The 17554-nt window shown below is 44.1% G+C and overlaps 1 protein-coding gene across 6 annotated transcripts in view; it reads right to left on the reverse strand.

Moving 5' to 3' along the window:
- LOC110981499 (neuronal acetylcholine receptor subunit alpha-10-like) overlaps positions 1 to 15134 on the reverse strand; it is a 30533-nt gene extending 15399 nt beyond the window's left edge. The window contains exons 1-2 of one of the 6 annotated variants that reach the window (XM_022239102.2): positions 14575 to 15134; positions 3662 to 4084 (exon numbers count right to left, since the gene is read on the reverse strand). In XM_022239102.2, coding sequence (XP_022094794.2) covers positions 3662 to 4019 — 358 coding nt within the window. In that variant the 5' untranslated portion in view covers positions 4020 to 4084; positions 14575 to 15134. The other 5 variants (XM_022239104.2, XM_022239103.2, XM_022239105.2 and 2 more) reach the window with 5 other exon arrangements.
- Between the last annotated feature and the right edge of the window lie 2420 nt (positions 15135 to 17554).

The raw sequence follows: 17554 nt of genomic DNA on the forward strand, positions 1-17554 counted from the left end.
GCTTTATAGAGAGCAGAATATTTTTAGGCGCTGCGACAAGGCGGGTATACGACTCGCGGGGTTTGCGTGGAGAGGTTGCCTCACGAAGACTGACAATAACCAGTGGGTAACTCTGATCATTCAGAATCAAAGATGATAATAAAATTAGCGGGCGGAATCAGGTCTACAGGCCAGCTCTTGCGGGTCAGACTCGGCGGAGTTGATTCGGGATTAGGTCCACGCGATGACCCTGCCCGTAGTGTGCGCGGAGCAAAATATATAGGCTGCTGGAGTTTCAGAGAAATTGGGGAATAAATTTTGGCGGGAATCAAATTTATTGCGGTACCTAAATGCTACATGTTTTTGCTTTGTTCTTATGGTATAAGTCACGTCGATGAGTTATAAAGAAAGTGCGAGTTTGTTCGGTTAAATAATCACAGTAGATGAGGTGTCTAAATTTTGTCATGGCATAATCAGGTATATGGAGGATGATAATTTGTTGATGGGGAAGAGAATTTAATAAGGTAAAGTCGTCAGTGAGGATAGTGACAATTTTGTTGATAGGTCAAAAGGGTCACTGTGATGACCATGATGGCAAATTTAACGACTATAAATAACGATAAATATGAAGGCGATGATGACAAGGCTACTCCGGGCTATGTCACGCTAACAGCTTAATTAACTGTCACGTTTAGTATATAGGACTTCCATGAACATCAGCTGTGCATTCGGTTCCATGGTGGCTTCCATGTTTGGACATGCAGATATGTGGCATCTCCATTTATATTTCATTAAACCTCGTTGCAGTCTGACTTAACTCCACATGTTATTGAAATCGCGCCGCATCAAACATGCTTCAACATGTCCAATCTTTGTCCTGCTAAATAGCACCGTACGTCAACGCACTCCATTATTCCATCATCTAGCACACAATTTCATTTCCCGTATCATGTCAATGTGGACAGGCGAATCATCGCGCGTATTACGGTGCTGCCCCGCTCAAAATGGAAAAGAGAGTCATTTCTATGCAAATGACTCGCTCGGCCGTATTTTGTGAACAATCACATGCATGTTACGGCCCCACAGTTTGCATACTAGCATAATCTATTAATCAAACAAAATCTCGCCCGGCTCATTGTTTGTCTAATCTCCCAGTAGACGAGATTTGGAGGGCGAAGAGTAGCCTAGTTATTGGGTGATGGCATACCATCGGCCATGTACACAATCATTATGTATACAGCAGCAATGTATACGCTGTGAACAGTGTATGAAATCCGCGGTTTCCTTTATGACGTGAATCAAAAGAATGCGTCATGGCTTGGTCGATATAGCACATTTTGACGAATGTAATACAATCATATGAATTAAATTAAACATTTACATATTTTGGTCATCCCGGCTTTAAATACACATTCAAATAATTTTATTCGAAAAATTGTGGTTTGACTTTTTTCAGTTTCATTTTAGGAATACAGATTTATCAACTGAAATTATATTGCATGACACCAAACCCAATGCACAAGTAAAGGAAATAAAGGGGCGCTCTTTGAAACAGCGAAGTATAACACCCTTCCCATGTCGTTATACCGTAATTTCTCCATTTTGCCTAAGCGGCGTATATCTTTCGGTTGGAGTGCAAGTAAGCTGGATTATAAGGGAACGGAGACTTATTACTCAGGTAACAAACATCTGCACGCACAACCACTTCCCAGGGGAGAAAGAAAGAAAGCACTGGACTCAATGCTGAATAACCTTAATCGAATATGCAAGCCGGTAGATTTTTGTAACTTAAATGAGGTTAATATGGCTTGAGCTGAAATGAGGCTCATATGACAAGAATTAATATGTAAAGATGATGTGACATGGGGGTATTTATGAGGCTTGTGACACCGCTGATGTGACATGAGGTTACACGAGGATTTAAACTCAAGCCTGTATATTTGCTTTTAATATGAGGTGAATACGAGTAAGAGACATATTACCCAGGGTGTATGGGGCTGGCGTAGCGTAGGACTAGGCCTATATCAAGCTGGTGTTAAATTGAAATAACGAAATGTTATGAGGCTGATGACTCGATCTGGTGATGGCTATAGTTGCAACCTCGGTGGATGAGTGAAACTCACGGGCTTTCCCCTAATATGATCTCGTCTAATACTGAAAAGTGTGCTGTTTTGCACACTTACGGTTTCCTTTTGAAAGGGAACCAAACGGTGTTCGTCGGTCAAAGGACCCTGGAGTCAAATCTATGCACGTGAATGTGCCGTCGTTGATTGCGAGCTTTAAGTTCCATTGCAATTATTTGGGGGAAACACGTCCCTGGCAAAATCAAGAATTCACTCGGCGGCCAAGGGCTATATATATATAGAGGGTTTGCGTGGCTGCCAGCTTGCAGGCCAGTCCTTTTGTTCCGAAGGGTATGCACAAAGGAAGTTTCCCTGTGGAACAAAAGACCTGTCCTGCAAGATGGCTACAGCGCAAAGCCTCTATTGATACTAACACACCCGTCAACACTGACTCGACACAGAATGATGCCCAACGTTGATCCCGCAATGCGGTCCGAAAACAATTCTCCTTGGAGAAATGACCGTATGATTTCGAGGAAATAACGGTTACTCCACAACGGGTGAACCTTGAGTAAAAAAAAGGCTCCAAACTGCTGGGGAAAACCAATGCCTAAGATTTTAAAATGAAGCTTGAAAAGAGTTCCTGTGGTCATTATACTCGCAGCAAACTGTACACACTTTAGTCTAAAGAGGGTCCTAAAATGTCACAACTTAGCTATGATCCATTCAGATCTGCTAGTTTTATTGATAATCTGGGGGCGGGGTATTCTTCCTTCGGGGGGGTACAGCTCAAACGATGAACAGATATAGAAGAACATTAGCATCGATCACTGCATTCTAAAAGGCCCTCTAAGTTGAACACAAGAGAGGGCTTGTTGTTTTATACTTTTTTGACGTTGAGGCGTTCGTCATTGATATCTGTCAGGTGTAATATTGCCTAACGAGCATCATCAAATGGCGTAAAGGTAAGCCCCAATTGACTCAGATTGTTTCCGGACAGAGTGCTAGAGGCACAAGAACACTCGCAAATTTCGGATCTTACGCGCAGGCTCCGTTTGATGAATCCGCGCTTTGGTATAAAGTTGAGTGGATTACAGACGGCATTGTGTTGGGGGATCCCAAATTAATGGGATTGGCAGCGCACAGACTGGGAGAAGTAATTTAAAGCATATTTGTCAAAAGATGATCGGTATATCAAGAGGTTTGATTATTTCCGTTTGGAGTCCTATTTAGGAAAGTGACAATCACATCCTTCCCCAGATCTGAACAAACTGTTACCAATTGCGATCCGAAATGAATGGGCCTCAAGTCAAATACTGCAAACCAACTACTTAAATAGAACGGTTTTCAGCAAAATCCGAACCGTATCAGCATGTTTAATTTTAATATGAGAATAACGCAAACGTTTTGGGATCTCGAGGTATTTGATTTTTATTTCGATGAAAACTGTTTGTGACCTGATGTGGCTTTCGTAAAGGTACCCTGTCTTGAACACATCTGCCATGTTGCGTCAAGATTTTGTGCTGTATACCTACCCACGACCTTTAGAAAGTGCTATACCTAGAACAGACACCGTAGCTATACAAACGCAGACACGGACAAACAGTCTTTTTTTTTACCTCGTGTGCAGTTTAGACAGAGCCAGTCTTGAGGAGAGTATTCCGTGTAGCAAGTCGCGCAGGACATGCACGCATCGCCGTCCAGCGTCCGCACCGTGTTTATTGGGCAGTCCCCGTCTTCCGTCAGCTGAATCTTGTAAGCGGCAGCCGGGGTACCCAGGCAAAGAAGACCGGCCCAAACCACCAGGAACACCGCTGTCGTGGGGAGGGCACGACTGGTCATCCTCAGCTCTGGCAACACCGTTCGAGAAGAGAGGGAAACCCAAAGTCCGGCTCTTCGACCACGCCGATAGTGACTGTGGTTCTGGAGAGAGTTGTCAGGCGGTAGTTCGTGGCTTGTGGCTCCTGGCGTGGTCATGGCCAGTCCAGCGCGTCACACCCCGTCTGTTTCCCCTGCAGGACTCGCTCTTCTGCCTCCAGTACCTACATCACATCAAGGCAAACAGGTCTCGTTAATTCCGATCATAAAGATGATGATGATGACGATAAGTGAGCGTCGGCACACAGCTAGCCGATTAACGATGCTCTCTGCATCTTTAAGCAAGGACGGGTGGCCTTTGAAAAACGAACCATTTGGAAAACATCGAAGTATGGTCGCAGTCGAAATGGCAATAGGGTCGGGTTGTGATGCACGAGAGTTGGAAGCGCATCCTCTTTGCACACTACACCAACAATAATCGCTTGCCCATCGTTATGCAGGCGCACACGCGGAACTTTTTTTTATTAATTAAAAGATACCCGGGTGAATGGTTTGCATCGGCTGTTAACAGTGACCACACACACGGGATAAAGCTCTAAGCCCCGGTCATTGGCCGTTTCGACGACACGATGCATCGGGAGGTACGGTGCGTAGCTGGCAGGTACGTACTACGCACAGGCGCTGATTTCGCTCGCATAAACAGATTTGCACTAATTCGATTTTCCCTCACGTCCGCGGGCCACAATAAAAGAAAACTTCAAAGCAGATGATCCTTTCCTATCTTTATGCGATGTTGGCAAACAGGGCCTTTAAATCATTACCATTATTACGCTTTCAAATGAATAGTATAAAATCGCACCACAAGTTTTGGACGGACGAAAAATCACTAACGTTATGTCTATGTGGTCATGTAACAATGATGGATAACAGTTTGCCGAAAAGTAGCCACAGCCGGGAACTTACTCATAGGTATCCAGTCTAGAATGTCACGCAACGAAATGGCCCATACTAAATGCAACGCTCAGCAAGCCGAGGCTCTGGTCAGGCGTCTATGCACGGTGTTTCCCACAACGGCACGCCTAACGTTTAACCTTTGGTATTTTGAGGAGTCAAAGCAAAACCTGTTAGGTTTTGAGCAAAAAAAACCTGTTGTGTGTGGATTTTCCAATAATCGTAAACCGAAGTGATTTACGCAAGGTTCTTTTTTTTATTCCGTCCAGCTGGCGCGTGTTTTAATAAGAGCGCTGTGCCTCTGCGTCGGATGTTCGTACAAGGTCCCTGACAACAGCAATGCACCACTGCCAACAAATAACACGACGTCTTATACTTTGAATGTACAACGTGTGGGCCTCGCAAATGTTGCTCTGTGAAAACGCAGTCAACTGTACACGACAAGGCGTAGCTGTCGAACCATTAATAACGCGACAGTGAATTAAATTTAGCTTTATTTTGTTTCTTGGCGGCAATAGCTTTATGCGACAAACGTACAACATGCATAGCCTAACTTTCTTTGCACAAGGCATTACTGGAATGCATTTCTCCCGTAACAGTGTTAAAGCACATCATGGTGGAATGTTGGTGTCTTTTAGTCAGCACGCACGCATTGATCTAGATTGTACATGATTTCCATATTTGATTTTTATACAACCACACCAACGAAAATGTACCCATATAACGGTAGTTCACACACTGTCACTGCGAATCATTTACTCGGCTGTTATGACATGCAGGTGTATACCCGCATAACCGCTCCCTACACTTTCAGCGAAGGGAATGACTTGATGTTTCAGATCACATATAAACATCACAGACCTTTTAGAGCACAGCCTTACAGGCACTGCACGTGCGATTCTCCCCGGAGTCCATTGTGCCCGATCGCCTGCTTGGTGCCCCCCTCCGCACGGTGTTTTCTTTTCACTGATGATGTGGATGAGGAGAATAATGACGATGGTGATGAGTATCTGCCTCGTCTGTATCACCCATTAGCTAAAAGCTCCAGCCACGTCTCCAGTTTCCCTCTCGTATTTGGCACACCGGTTCTTTTTTTTATGATGGAAGGGGAAGGTTCGGTATTCCTGGGATGGCTCTCGGCGAATTCTCCTCATGCACCGGGGAATGACTTCCCCCCATATACTGTTTTGTTTTTCCTTCTGGAGTCAGCTCCTCACGTCTTCAAACCCTCCCGCCACTGAGCCTGGACCCAGACAGGCATGACGGAGGATAATGAAAGCGCTTACTCCTTCGGGCACTGAGACAGAGAAAGAGAGAGGGAGAGCTCTATGCTGCTTGCCTTCTCGTCAAGACCGAGGAGTGTGAGCGAAATCCCTCATGAGATGGAAATCCTCTACCTAGACTGACCTTACAGGCGACAGACTGAGCCCGTGTGCAGATCAGTGTGTGACTTGCAAGACAACAACTCCCAAGGACCCGAGGGGTGTGAACACAGTGGCAAACTCCAGCCAGTAGCCGTCATCATTGATAATACCCTCTCTCGTGAACATTAATAACGTCGCCGTACACACATGTAAATATTCATTGCGATATTAAATGTCAAGTAAATAAATAAAACAAAACAATAAACAAAGAGGTCAAATTTTCAGCTCTCTAAAGACCTCTTGGTGAGAATAGACGGTGTAATACTTCTCTTTGAGCTTAGCACCTTAACATTATTATGAAATGACCTTTTGCAAGATATCAACTCATAAATATTTACGACATAGATCCATTAACATCATCAGTAAACTGGTGGAGTTCTACTCCAATTAGAAAATGGTGAAAAATTAACAAAATTATTCACTGCGCACTTTTTATTCCAGTGCAAAGCGTAGAGTCCGTGTGAACCTTTTGCATTTAAAAACCAATTCATGCTAAGTCTCCTTTTAACACCGAGACGAGCGGCAGTCAATCGTCTGGCGGTTTTCAAATTTACAAGATAAACAGGTGGGCAGTTGAGTGTTTCTGGATCCACATTCTGCACATAAAATGTTGAAAAGGGGGCCAATGCACTCGAGGTTTTAGTCAATTTTGTGGGAATCTGCATCGCTGGAATAGGCACTAAATTTCACAGGCACCCGTAATTGCGGAAAAGGAGTAAAGTGAAATTTGGATTAACAAGCATCGGATTGTGAAATCTGATGCATGTAAAACTTCAACATTTAGGTACATTTTCATTGAAACTTGAATCCCTCCCCCCCAGCTCAGTCGTTAATTCGATTCACGGTAAAATCCAACAGGCATCCCCGATGAGGCAAGTTACCTCTTGGATCCTGAATCAATAGATATAGTCCGTAATGGGTCTGCAGTGTCCTTGATAACAATCCCCCCTACGGATATGCTTCTAAAAACCGTCCGCAGCATGGATCCATGACACGCTGGTGGCGCAACACGCACTTATCAGTGTGTTGATGCAGACTTGTACGTAATTGTTCCAATATCAGGTTACTGTGACGCGCCATTTCTGCGTCGTGTTTTCTGTCTGCAGCTCGCGTGCTTCGATGTTTGGGTGCAGAAATGTTTACTTTTTGTCGTCTGAATGATGGAATAGTAAACCAGATCGAGCCATTAGGTGTTTCTTTTCCAGTTAGACGTACAGCTAAAGTGACACGTTAAAGAAAGCGACGAGTCACTCCATCAGTTAGTGCCACCTGGGCGAAAAGTGTCCATTTGTTGCAACTTTGATGCCATTTTTCACCCATCCAAGATGTGAATGAGTGTTCTTGGATAACTTGCAGCATTGCGGATGACCTGAATTACACATATTTTAGCAGCAGCATGTTATAAATCTATCTGTATTGAAAAACTGAACTGAAATTCTTGATCACAAACTGCTGTGCAGTAAGCACTATACTTTCGGAATGTTGTTATTCTACAAAGCCAAGCTAGCACGAAATTAAGAATTTCATCAGGTCCAAACCTTTGGTACTAAAGTTTTGATGAAATAACCGAAAATCCATTACATGGCTTCCCTGACCGAACGACAGGGTTCTCCTCCATCTCAGCGGCCTAGGTCTTTATTGATCAGCCTTTCTGGGTGACGTGGCATTGAGTTGACGGGTACCGTGTTGAGAGGGGTGCAAGGCGCGGCGTTCTGGGCTGATTGCGAAAAAGCACTCCGCCACGGGATGGCGATCTCGAAGAAGGACTCAGAGACTTTGATTAATGGACAAGGGAGATTGATTAAGACAAGCGCAAGGACGGGGGGGTGACGGCCTGAAAAGGAGAGAATCTCCCTGCAGCTTCCCGCCGTTCTGGCTGTCCACGGACTAAGGAACGTAGGGCCTGTTCGTTTCACATCACGGTCGGTGAACCCGAAGCAGGTTCGCTCCACCCATTAAGCGAGTCAGTGAGCCAACGTCGGATCATTGATCGCGACCCGGATCCGTGTGCCAACAAACGGACCCAAGATTACGGGATTCCTATACGAAAACCGGTACTGCACGCTGTGCTGCGGTTTTCATAGACAGCTTACTCCAAATGCCTCCAGTTGCAGCACTAAAGCCTCATTGCTTTGCTGACTATTGTATAAAACAAGGAAAGGTTCAGTGGCAACCGTCCTAACATATGACAATTATTGTAGAACGTCCCACCCAAAGGACGCCATTCGCTGCTGATGCAAAATCGTCCCGATGTACATGTACATGTATATGCGTGGATACCAGTCTATAATCGTACGCAATTACGCATGCTGCTGAACATTCATCAACGATTTATTGCATAAGGTTGCTTGACTGATATGGATTTCCCAGTAAGCCTGCACTTGTATAATAATCCCGTCATTGATTATAACAAAACTGGTTTAAAAACTTCTTTTGTTTCAATGGGTGTTATAAAAACTTCAAATTCAGTCGTACCTGTTGGTTTTCATGTAACGTTTGACCCTGAAAACAGGCATCTTTAAGGTATAAGTGAACTCGGCTTTTAATTTAGCGTGAACAAGGAACAAGCAAAGAGGTCGAGCCCACACTCCAAACACTTCCAAAGTACAACCTTTTTTCCACCTTGGGCAAAATGATTGCTGATGTACTTTAAAACTTGTGCCAGTGGTTCTTTCCAATGATATTGGCAGGGTCCACTCTGTCGTCGTACGTCTCTTGAGTGAGTGGATCGCGAGGGATTTCGCTTCTCATCTTTCCCACCTGATCCTCTCCCCTGACCCCTATCACGCCTCCGCGCCGGGTAATGGACAGCGGGACCCGACCAACGCGATCAGGCGGGAAACCCGAACCGCCACTTTCTCCAGATTGCGGCCCTGGCGGAAGATATTTAATGAAATTAAAAGGATATGAGCTCCAGCCGAGGGAGTGATTTGGGCAAAGGATTCCATAAATAAGCACTGAATGTGGCGTTCTTCTGCCTTTCCAAACATCTGTTCACCAATGGAGGAAGATCTACAGCGGCAGTTTTTTGCAATATTAAATGCAACTGTTTAGTCGAATTGTTTCAGTTATCTGTTGTATTTTTGACCTTTACGCAAAAAAGTTTATCATTGCGGTGATCTCTGGAAATAGCCGTTCAAGCCTCCAGCAATAGCTCTATGAACAAGGGCGACCAACATGGAACGTGAGACCTCAGCGTTTCTCAGTAGGAAACACGTTTCCTGAAGACTTCCATTGGAACTTTAAAAATGTTGGCCATAGAACTTCAGAAAGTCCACTGGCGAACTTTATCGCCAATTGACACGGGGTGGTCACCCGCTCATAAATCTCCTGTCGGCTTTGTCACATCTTTCGGTTCAGAGGGGAAAAAAACGTAAAGCTTCCGGTAAAACACTGCGGGGTCACGCTGACAATCCAGGCATGTGAAGTGACAACCCGACATTTTCAAGTGCGCACACCTCCGTTTCTTTTACCCCTTGCACTCATTCCTTTCCTTTCCAGCGATGAAATTAGTCTTCTCGCCTCTGCGGCCGTTTCTGTCCCGCCGAAGGCCGGCAGAGTAGGGCCCGCCAGCACTTAGACCATCACTGAGTACGAAGCAAAGATGCGGAGGTAAAGAATTGATGGAGTTGCGCTACGCTTCAGTGACCGCTCGTCTGTTGTTGACACTCGTCTGCATTCCTCGTCCATCTGTATGCAGTCGATGGATGCATTCCAGCATGAGGTGTACCTGTAGTCGAGGCATTTGGTATTCTAAAACAGAGACCAAGCTCAGTATATCATACCTTCCACTTTTCTACAGACTTTTATTGGGTTAACTGCAATCATTCAAACATTTTTTTGCATGATGTGGAAGTGCATCTTATCATACTTAATTTGAGGGAACAACAGTGCATCCCCTTTATATTATGATTTAATTGTGTGCGTGTATACAAACCGTACCTACGTGTCAACAGATGCAAGAATGGTTTTACGTATACAATATGCGCAGCCATTTGTGCGTCCTCAGCACACAACCAACGTGTCGTCCCCGTCCGCCAGGACTGTTTTTCTTTCAATACCGGTAATTTCCTGATAATACGCACCAGCCCATCAGTCTCATCAAGGCTTGACCAAAAAAAATACACCCTCCGTGTTTACGCCACCACGGCGGGCCGGGGATATGCGCCCTGTGTTTGGATAACTTTGCAGCTGAACTCGACGACGATTCCTTCCCCCGACATTGTTGTTCCTGTAACTCGTCGCCCGCAGCAATGTTTGCTTTTGCGAGGAGTTGTACGGTTCGCGTTAATTGAGGGATCAACAGATACCTATAAATCGTCTGTCCGTATCTATCGGTAAATAGAGAGTATCTGCAAACATTTCGAATGCCTGCCGAATATACACAAAGTCATGTTTGAAGGCAATTGTCACAGCAATTTATGGAATTTTTTTTAATATGCCAGGTAGGTGTCTGTTACAGGATAAAAAATTCTGAGATGTAGGAATTAAAAATTGCACGACTGTAAAAATTGATCATATATCTTTCGCCCAGAAGTACGAATTATCTGCACATGCACTGATTAGTGGGAGAAACGGTACTGTCCTATGCTTCATTCTTTGCGCTATACACCAGTGCGCATGGACATTAAATTAAAAAGAAGGTTGTATGTTGGTCGATTCTAATGCGACAAAATGTCCTCTTCGGCCGGCCTTTTTTCTCACAACGGCAAACCAGGTGATGTTATTACTCTGTGTGATGTTATTTTGGAGTGTACCGTCCTGCCGATGTGCAAACGGTTTTCTGCCATTTGCTAAGAGATCGATCAGCGATTACGGTGACAGAGCAGCATTAACAGAGGCGCGCGGACCTCCGCTTAGCGTACGTCGGCAACGCGAGTACTTCTGTCTTGCCATCACGGGCTTCTACATGTATATGCTTCGCACAGTAATCTCGAGCATTACAGCGTTGAAGATTCAATTCGGGTAGATGCCCCTTCTGTTCCATTCACCGAATCTGCGGATGACAGGCCGAGAATGACGACAGATGATGCGCGATGCAACACCCCCTCTCTCCTCCCTTGGGGCTTAAAAAGAGGGTGGATATCGCAGACAGAGATTTGATTTCTCTATTCGGCGAGAAATATTATATCTTCAGCTGTGATGTTCAGTCGTCAAAGCTTTCAAATTGTTGGACGCTAAGAGTATCCCTCAACGGCGGATACATTGTCAGTTCTGAAAGGTTCCCTTCTCGAAAGACTTTTGAATGGGTATTTTAGGAACAACAGAAGTTACAATGCGGTCTTTTCATTTATCGAGTTTCACATTGATCTGTATAATACTGTTGTGTCAAGGGATCTTTGCACTGTTGAGTTCCAAGATTAGATGCATTGACAAGCTCTGGCTGCGCCAGGGTGTGGTTTTTACGCAGGGATTTTTATCCAGGGGAAAAATCACTCTTTCCCGAGGAAGGCATATCCAGGGAAGGCAAAACACTTCTGATTTGTCGATTTTTTTTAGCAAAGTGGTGATTTCCATCCCTTTCATTCTCTTTTCCCATTTCTTTCGTTACCCCTTATTTCCTTTGTTAAAAAATTGTATCCGTTGCTTACCCAACTTTTGATGCCTATGGTGAAATAGTTGAAACCTGTATAAAAATTCTTGTTGGTGAGATCTTAACATTTAAAATTGGTGAGAGACTGCATGGTGATCAGATCTTTTCTGTAGGGGTCCCTCGTGAGTATCGAAAAATCTTAATCAAACCTAAGGCACAAACTGATGTGCCGAAGCTGCGCTGAAAAAAATGGGCATTTCTGGCCAACTTAATTCTAAATTGGTGTAAATATCAATTTCCCAACTTCTGGTCACACGGTGTCCAACTGTTGTGTAATTTTTTTGAAAGTGACAAACTTTTGTTCTAAAAATTACCATCAGCTGGATAATTCACCTTTGCCAACATCTCATGCTTCATCAGTATTCATCTAGGGATCGAGGCAGTGTCATTGGGGGAACTCGTGCTGCATTCAGTTGTATGCGACATAATCTCCGTGGACTCATTTTTTACATAGGCCTACAAATTATTATAATTTGGTCAGACTCTCGATGCTAGATGAACGTATGTATCGTATTGACACGCTGGCGACCGACATGAATGCCTTGCCACGTTACCATGGTAATCAGCCCCGACACGATCCATCTTTTCACCTGTGATAAGATCAGGAGAGCTCAGTTGTCATTTCATGTTGACCCCAACGATTTCGTGTCGCTTTCACACATTCGGATATCTTCCATAACTTCAATCTTGCAGCTGCCGATTACTGGATGCCCGCAATTTGCTTACAGAGCCTTTCCGACTTAGGCCTATTGTCCGTGTCAAAGAAAAGAGCAAAGGAGCTTAGTAGAGGAACCGAATAAAAATGTATACAGGACAAAGAAACGATGTGTACCTGCTGAGTGAATGTCGCTCCATTAAATTAATAAACACGGTGACAAAATTTTCATCGTGTTTTTGATCTCTTATACTCATGTGAATTCACCTTTTGAGAAACATGACTAAAATGTAAAACTGTATTCAATTACATACACCACAAATAGTAACGTAGCCCCAGCTATACAACGCACGTGCAAAAGTATGATGATTCTTTACATTAAGTACCGGTAATGGTGGCTGCCATAGACTAAAGTGCAGTGATCTGTGTATTTTTATAGATATCAACAAAAAGATTACTATTGCCTCTTTCAAGACTTTTTTCCATTGGGAGTTGGAATTTTTGACGGAAACGAGTTTCGTGCAATAGTGGATTTAGAAACCAATTTCAGCACAGAAGTGTGACATTACCAGTACCGACAGCATAAATAGTCTGCGCGTAGCAGTTGTTAGCATTGCACCATAGGCCTACACTTGCTTACGACCGTAGGTGTTTTTATACTTCACCAAACCCTCAATAAGAGCAATAAACATCTTTGAAACTTAACAATTCACAGTGATTCCTGGGCAGCGGGGCTGCCTCAGTGATAGCCAAATATAGAAACTCAAATACTCAAGCGAATGCACTCTGAATAATGCATGTACACAGCCTATATGGTCCTATCTTTGGTGCTTTAACAGCAAGAACCCCAGTCACTGTAGACTCCCTGCTCTGCACTGCATGTCGCAAATCCCTGACAAAAATGGAATTTCAGCCGAGAAAATATCAAGGGTTGCCGGACTTTCGAACCGAAAACGGTATACGAACACAAAGTTTTGCCAGACGAAAGCCAATCTGTTTCCTTGGCTATCTCCATCAAACTGCGCGGAGGTATTGCAGTGTCTCGCTTTTAAGTTTGTGCGGTTATGGACGGTATCACCAACCGGCTTCAGCCTTCGACGGATAGACGAAAGTTCAAGTTGAACTTATTAAAAACAGAATGTCTACTACATGTTTTCGACAATGCAATGCATGGTACTCACACTTATTGGCTGAGTGCTTGCAAAGCTTGTTGGCCTTCTGTTCTCACTCTCACAGAGTAAACAACTTCATGCATTTTGAGTTGTAGCCAGACGACTTGATGGTCTCTCTTCTGTCTCCAAATTGCAGTTGCAGGAGTGGTTATGCGCATGCACCGAGTTGCGTAGGCAACAGGTTTGTCTGCTGCCACCACGAGTTCGAACCCCCCGTGTTGTTTCGATTTGGTAATAATCGATGACCATTACGAGTATCCCCAACATACCGGTATTTTCACTGGGACACGTAGGTTCATTCTTTTCATCATAATATAATTAGGTAATTGGCCTTCCTAAACGAATCACTGTCTTTCCCTTCGAGGTGTTCAAAGCAGAAATGACCCAACTACGATAATTAGCAAATCATCACGTTTAATTTCCACAAACCGGCATTCTGTGACGTAAAGTTTATCACATCAGCAATGATTTACAGAATAACTCCTGTGTGTCGTTATTAAATAGGAGGTTAAAGGTTGTTATCACAGACTTCATTCTAAAGGTTAGAGACTTTGCCATCCTCTTGTTGTTACATGAACCAAGCAATCTGCACGCAGTTTTAATAATAACCGCCTTCCTTTTTCAGTAGTAAAATAGTGCATGTCAACTTCTTTACATGTTCGTAACTCGCCAATTCATCTAAGTGAACAGCTCGGACATCGATCTCCGACAGTGCCTAGTAACCAGAGCATTTTTTTGTTGTTGTGTCTGGAATGAAACCGGGATAGATTGCGTCACAACAGTCAGACAGATTGAAGGGTTTGCTTCAGAGCTTTTATAGAACAAAGAGGTGAATCTTGTTTGAGTGCTTGCACTTTTGCTTCATGGTTCATCGCTCCGTTCCCCTATAAAATATTTTTGAATTCCCATATAGACTTACCTGCAGGGCGTCTAATGGATCCTAAAAGCTCTGTACTTGCTTTTTGTCACGGTTCATGGAGCCTCAATCGAGCTGTGGCCGCGTTCGGAATGGAGACTGTGTATACCTTGTCCTTTAAAGCTGACTGCCTCCGGTTAGTACGTGTATATCGCACGATGACTTGAGGTTTTAATAAAAAAAATTGCCCGACGAGCAGATTATAGTAATTCACGCTTTTCTTGATCACCAGCAGGGATTTTGCTTTGCAGCTTTAAACCGAGGTTTGATTGGTTTGAAGCCCAAGGAAAAAAAATGTTGAATGCAGCTTATCTGCGGACTCTTGAAAATCGAGACGGAGTTGTTCCAGATCTGCGGTCCAAATCATGGGCAATCTCGGTGGCAGGGTTTGCACGCGCAAGCCTTCCCTGTCCCACAAGGATGCACCAGCTCATCAGAAAGCTTGGTCACGAACTGCCCTAGCGAAGCCTGGCATTTATCACCATGGGCAAAGAAATATCCAAGGCAAGAACACGCATCGCAACACAACTACACCAGCCACACACGCCGAATCAAAACCCACCAAATAGCGCCAACTCCCCCAGAATCGATGACGTCATATTGATTTTTGGCGGCACTATTTTGACGCCCGTGGCGGCAACGGAAGTCGCAGCCTTCGAGGGGCGCAGCGCGGACGGCAATGGGTGAATTGACGAGAGTCGCCCCGCCAAATAGCCAGGAAATTTGGAGAAGGGATTACCACGAGGGCCTTCGCCTTCATTTAATAGTTGCCGAATCGGCTCAACAGTATTTTAATTTAATGCACATCCTGTGGCTAAAAATTGGATAATGGTAATTAATTACTAGGAAATTTCTTGATCAGCAATGTGAACATGATGATGAACAAATTATACGTGGCTTATCACACGGTTTGGTAGTGGTGCACGTGACATAGCTTTTAAAGGTGAATGGCCATTTTTAAGTATGAGCAACTGTACAATGCACAATTTACAATTTTAATAATACGCAAAAAGGCAGGCTGCAATTCGGTCGAGTGGTCAGCTTTTTAAAGCTCCTGCTTGATGTGCATTTTTTAGGTAACTGCGGCGTTAACTCATCAACTGGTTTATTTTACATTACCTCAAAATATTCTTTAGGCCCTGTCTCTTTTAAAGGGACCACCCACTCAACGCCTCCCGTCTAATGATCTAGCGAATGGAGCTTTTCAACAAAATCACGCTAGTCCGCCGTTCATTCTTGCTGCCATCGACGTGATCGAGCCAACGCTTGCGCGGTGTTGAAACTGAAGAGCGCCGTTTTATTGAACCGCGCGGGCGAGAAAGAAAAGCCAGCATTCGGCCGGATTCCGGTCCAGGTGGAAACCGTCTGATGAAGGGTCGAAACAGGGGTGCGGAATAGAGATCGAGGTGAACGCGTGCTGACGTTGCACACGGTGGAGATGGGAAGGGCTTGCTTGTGAGGTAAATACTGTGATCGTACTATAGACATGACGGGTTAGACCTATCGGGATGCAGTCGACCAGACAGATGCTAGGTTGTTGCGCATACAGTTCTAGTATAGTTTCTTGCGAGCAATGATACTTTAAAGTAGTTTGTTACACATGTACGTAGTCTTTTCCTCACGCGACTGCAGCCAAACTCGGAGTCCTTTTTCGTCATTAGTGTTCTATTATTGCTATCATTAATTACCCTTATGTGCACTATATCGAATCGGTTCAGTTTGACAGATTCATAAACAGGACTATAAGCGGAGCAAAAAGCAATGGCCAGCAAGATGGCATCTATGCAAGCCCTCTGTAAGACGCAGCCTCGGTGTCAGAAGCCAACACAAAACATTTCGATGAGTCATTTGCATTTTTTGGGAAGGAAACAGATGCACAAAAACCAGCAAATCGCCGATAAATTCTTGATGAACAGGAAAGCTACATGTTCATGCGTAAACCTACCTTAAACCCCCTTTGTATGAACTCATCATTTTTGTAATGCGGAAATCAATTGTCCTGTTTTGTTTGAAGATGAGCAATAAACGAAGCCTCATGGCTTCAAGAGGGGAAAAACATGAACAGAACTTGGAATTCTCTGAAGAGTTCAATGGAAAACAGGTGATCAATATTTCTGCAAGACAGAAAGCAAGATTCCCTCTTAAAGCTCAGGCTCTCACGGAGGGACTATCATTGCAACAGTTTCGACGTGTCTTACTCGTTGGATTTGAAATACCGAGACGGAGCCAGATAGGGCTAGGCTAGGGTGGAGTAGTTGTCAAAGGGGAGGGGGTTAATAGGCGTGTATGTTTTTGTTTTTAACTCTCTCCGTTTTAACCCCAACCTCAGATAATCTGCCAATGAAAAAATAACAGAAAAACCAGGACACCGTTTTTCAATTTCCTCGATGAATTCATGGAAGTCAACGGCTGTAAATAATTAAACGCTAATTGCCCTGTGATCCCAGGTGATTTTTGCTACTTAAACTAATGTTTGCTCGCAGGCACTACTCTCCAAGTCGCAGTAGAAACAGCGTTTAGTTTGTTTTGGCGGGCAAAAGCCGTCAGGGCGGGTAATGAACAAGCAATCTAAACACTGAGAAAGACCCCTTTGCTCTTAAAGCAGACGAGGCGTGTTTTCTTTTGTCTTAGCGAAACATCGACTGGCACACGGTCACCCTGAAGGAATTTAATCTCTCGCGAACTCAAATTTCTCCTCGAAGATTTCCTCGCAGATATAGGACAGAGGCTTCATACGCGGGTAGCAAAACGTCCCTCTCGTGTATTCAAATTTACCCGCATTTCCACAGCCAAACAAAATTACTATTGGAATTTTTGTCTCTTTTACAATCGTCTGTTTTCAAACCGAATTTGGAAATAAGTTTCATTTGTAAGTTTTCATGTTAACGATTTAGGAGCTTGTTTCAACACTACCCCCGAATTACAACTGCGAGGAGATTTGGAAAATACGCCATTGCTTACACAAACAGCGTTGGCATGTCCA

The sequence above is a fragment of the Acanthaster planci genome, linkage group LG15 (genome assembly GCF_054643075.1).
Source record: "Acanthaster planci isolate LZ-2023a linkage group LG15, COTS_SCS, whole genome shotgun sequence".
NCBI classification, from domain to species: Eukaryota; Metazoa; Echinodermata; class Asteroidea; order Valvatida; family Acanthasteridae; genus Acanthaster; species Acanthaster planci.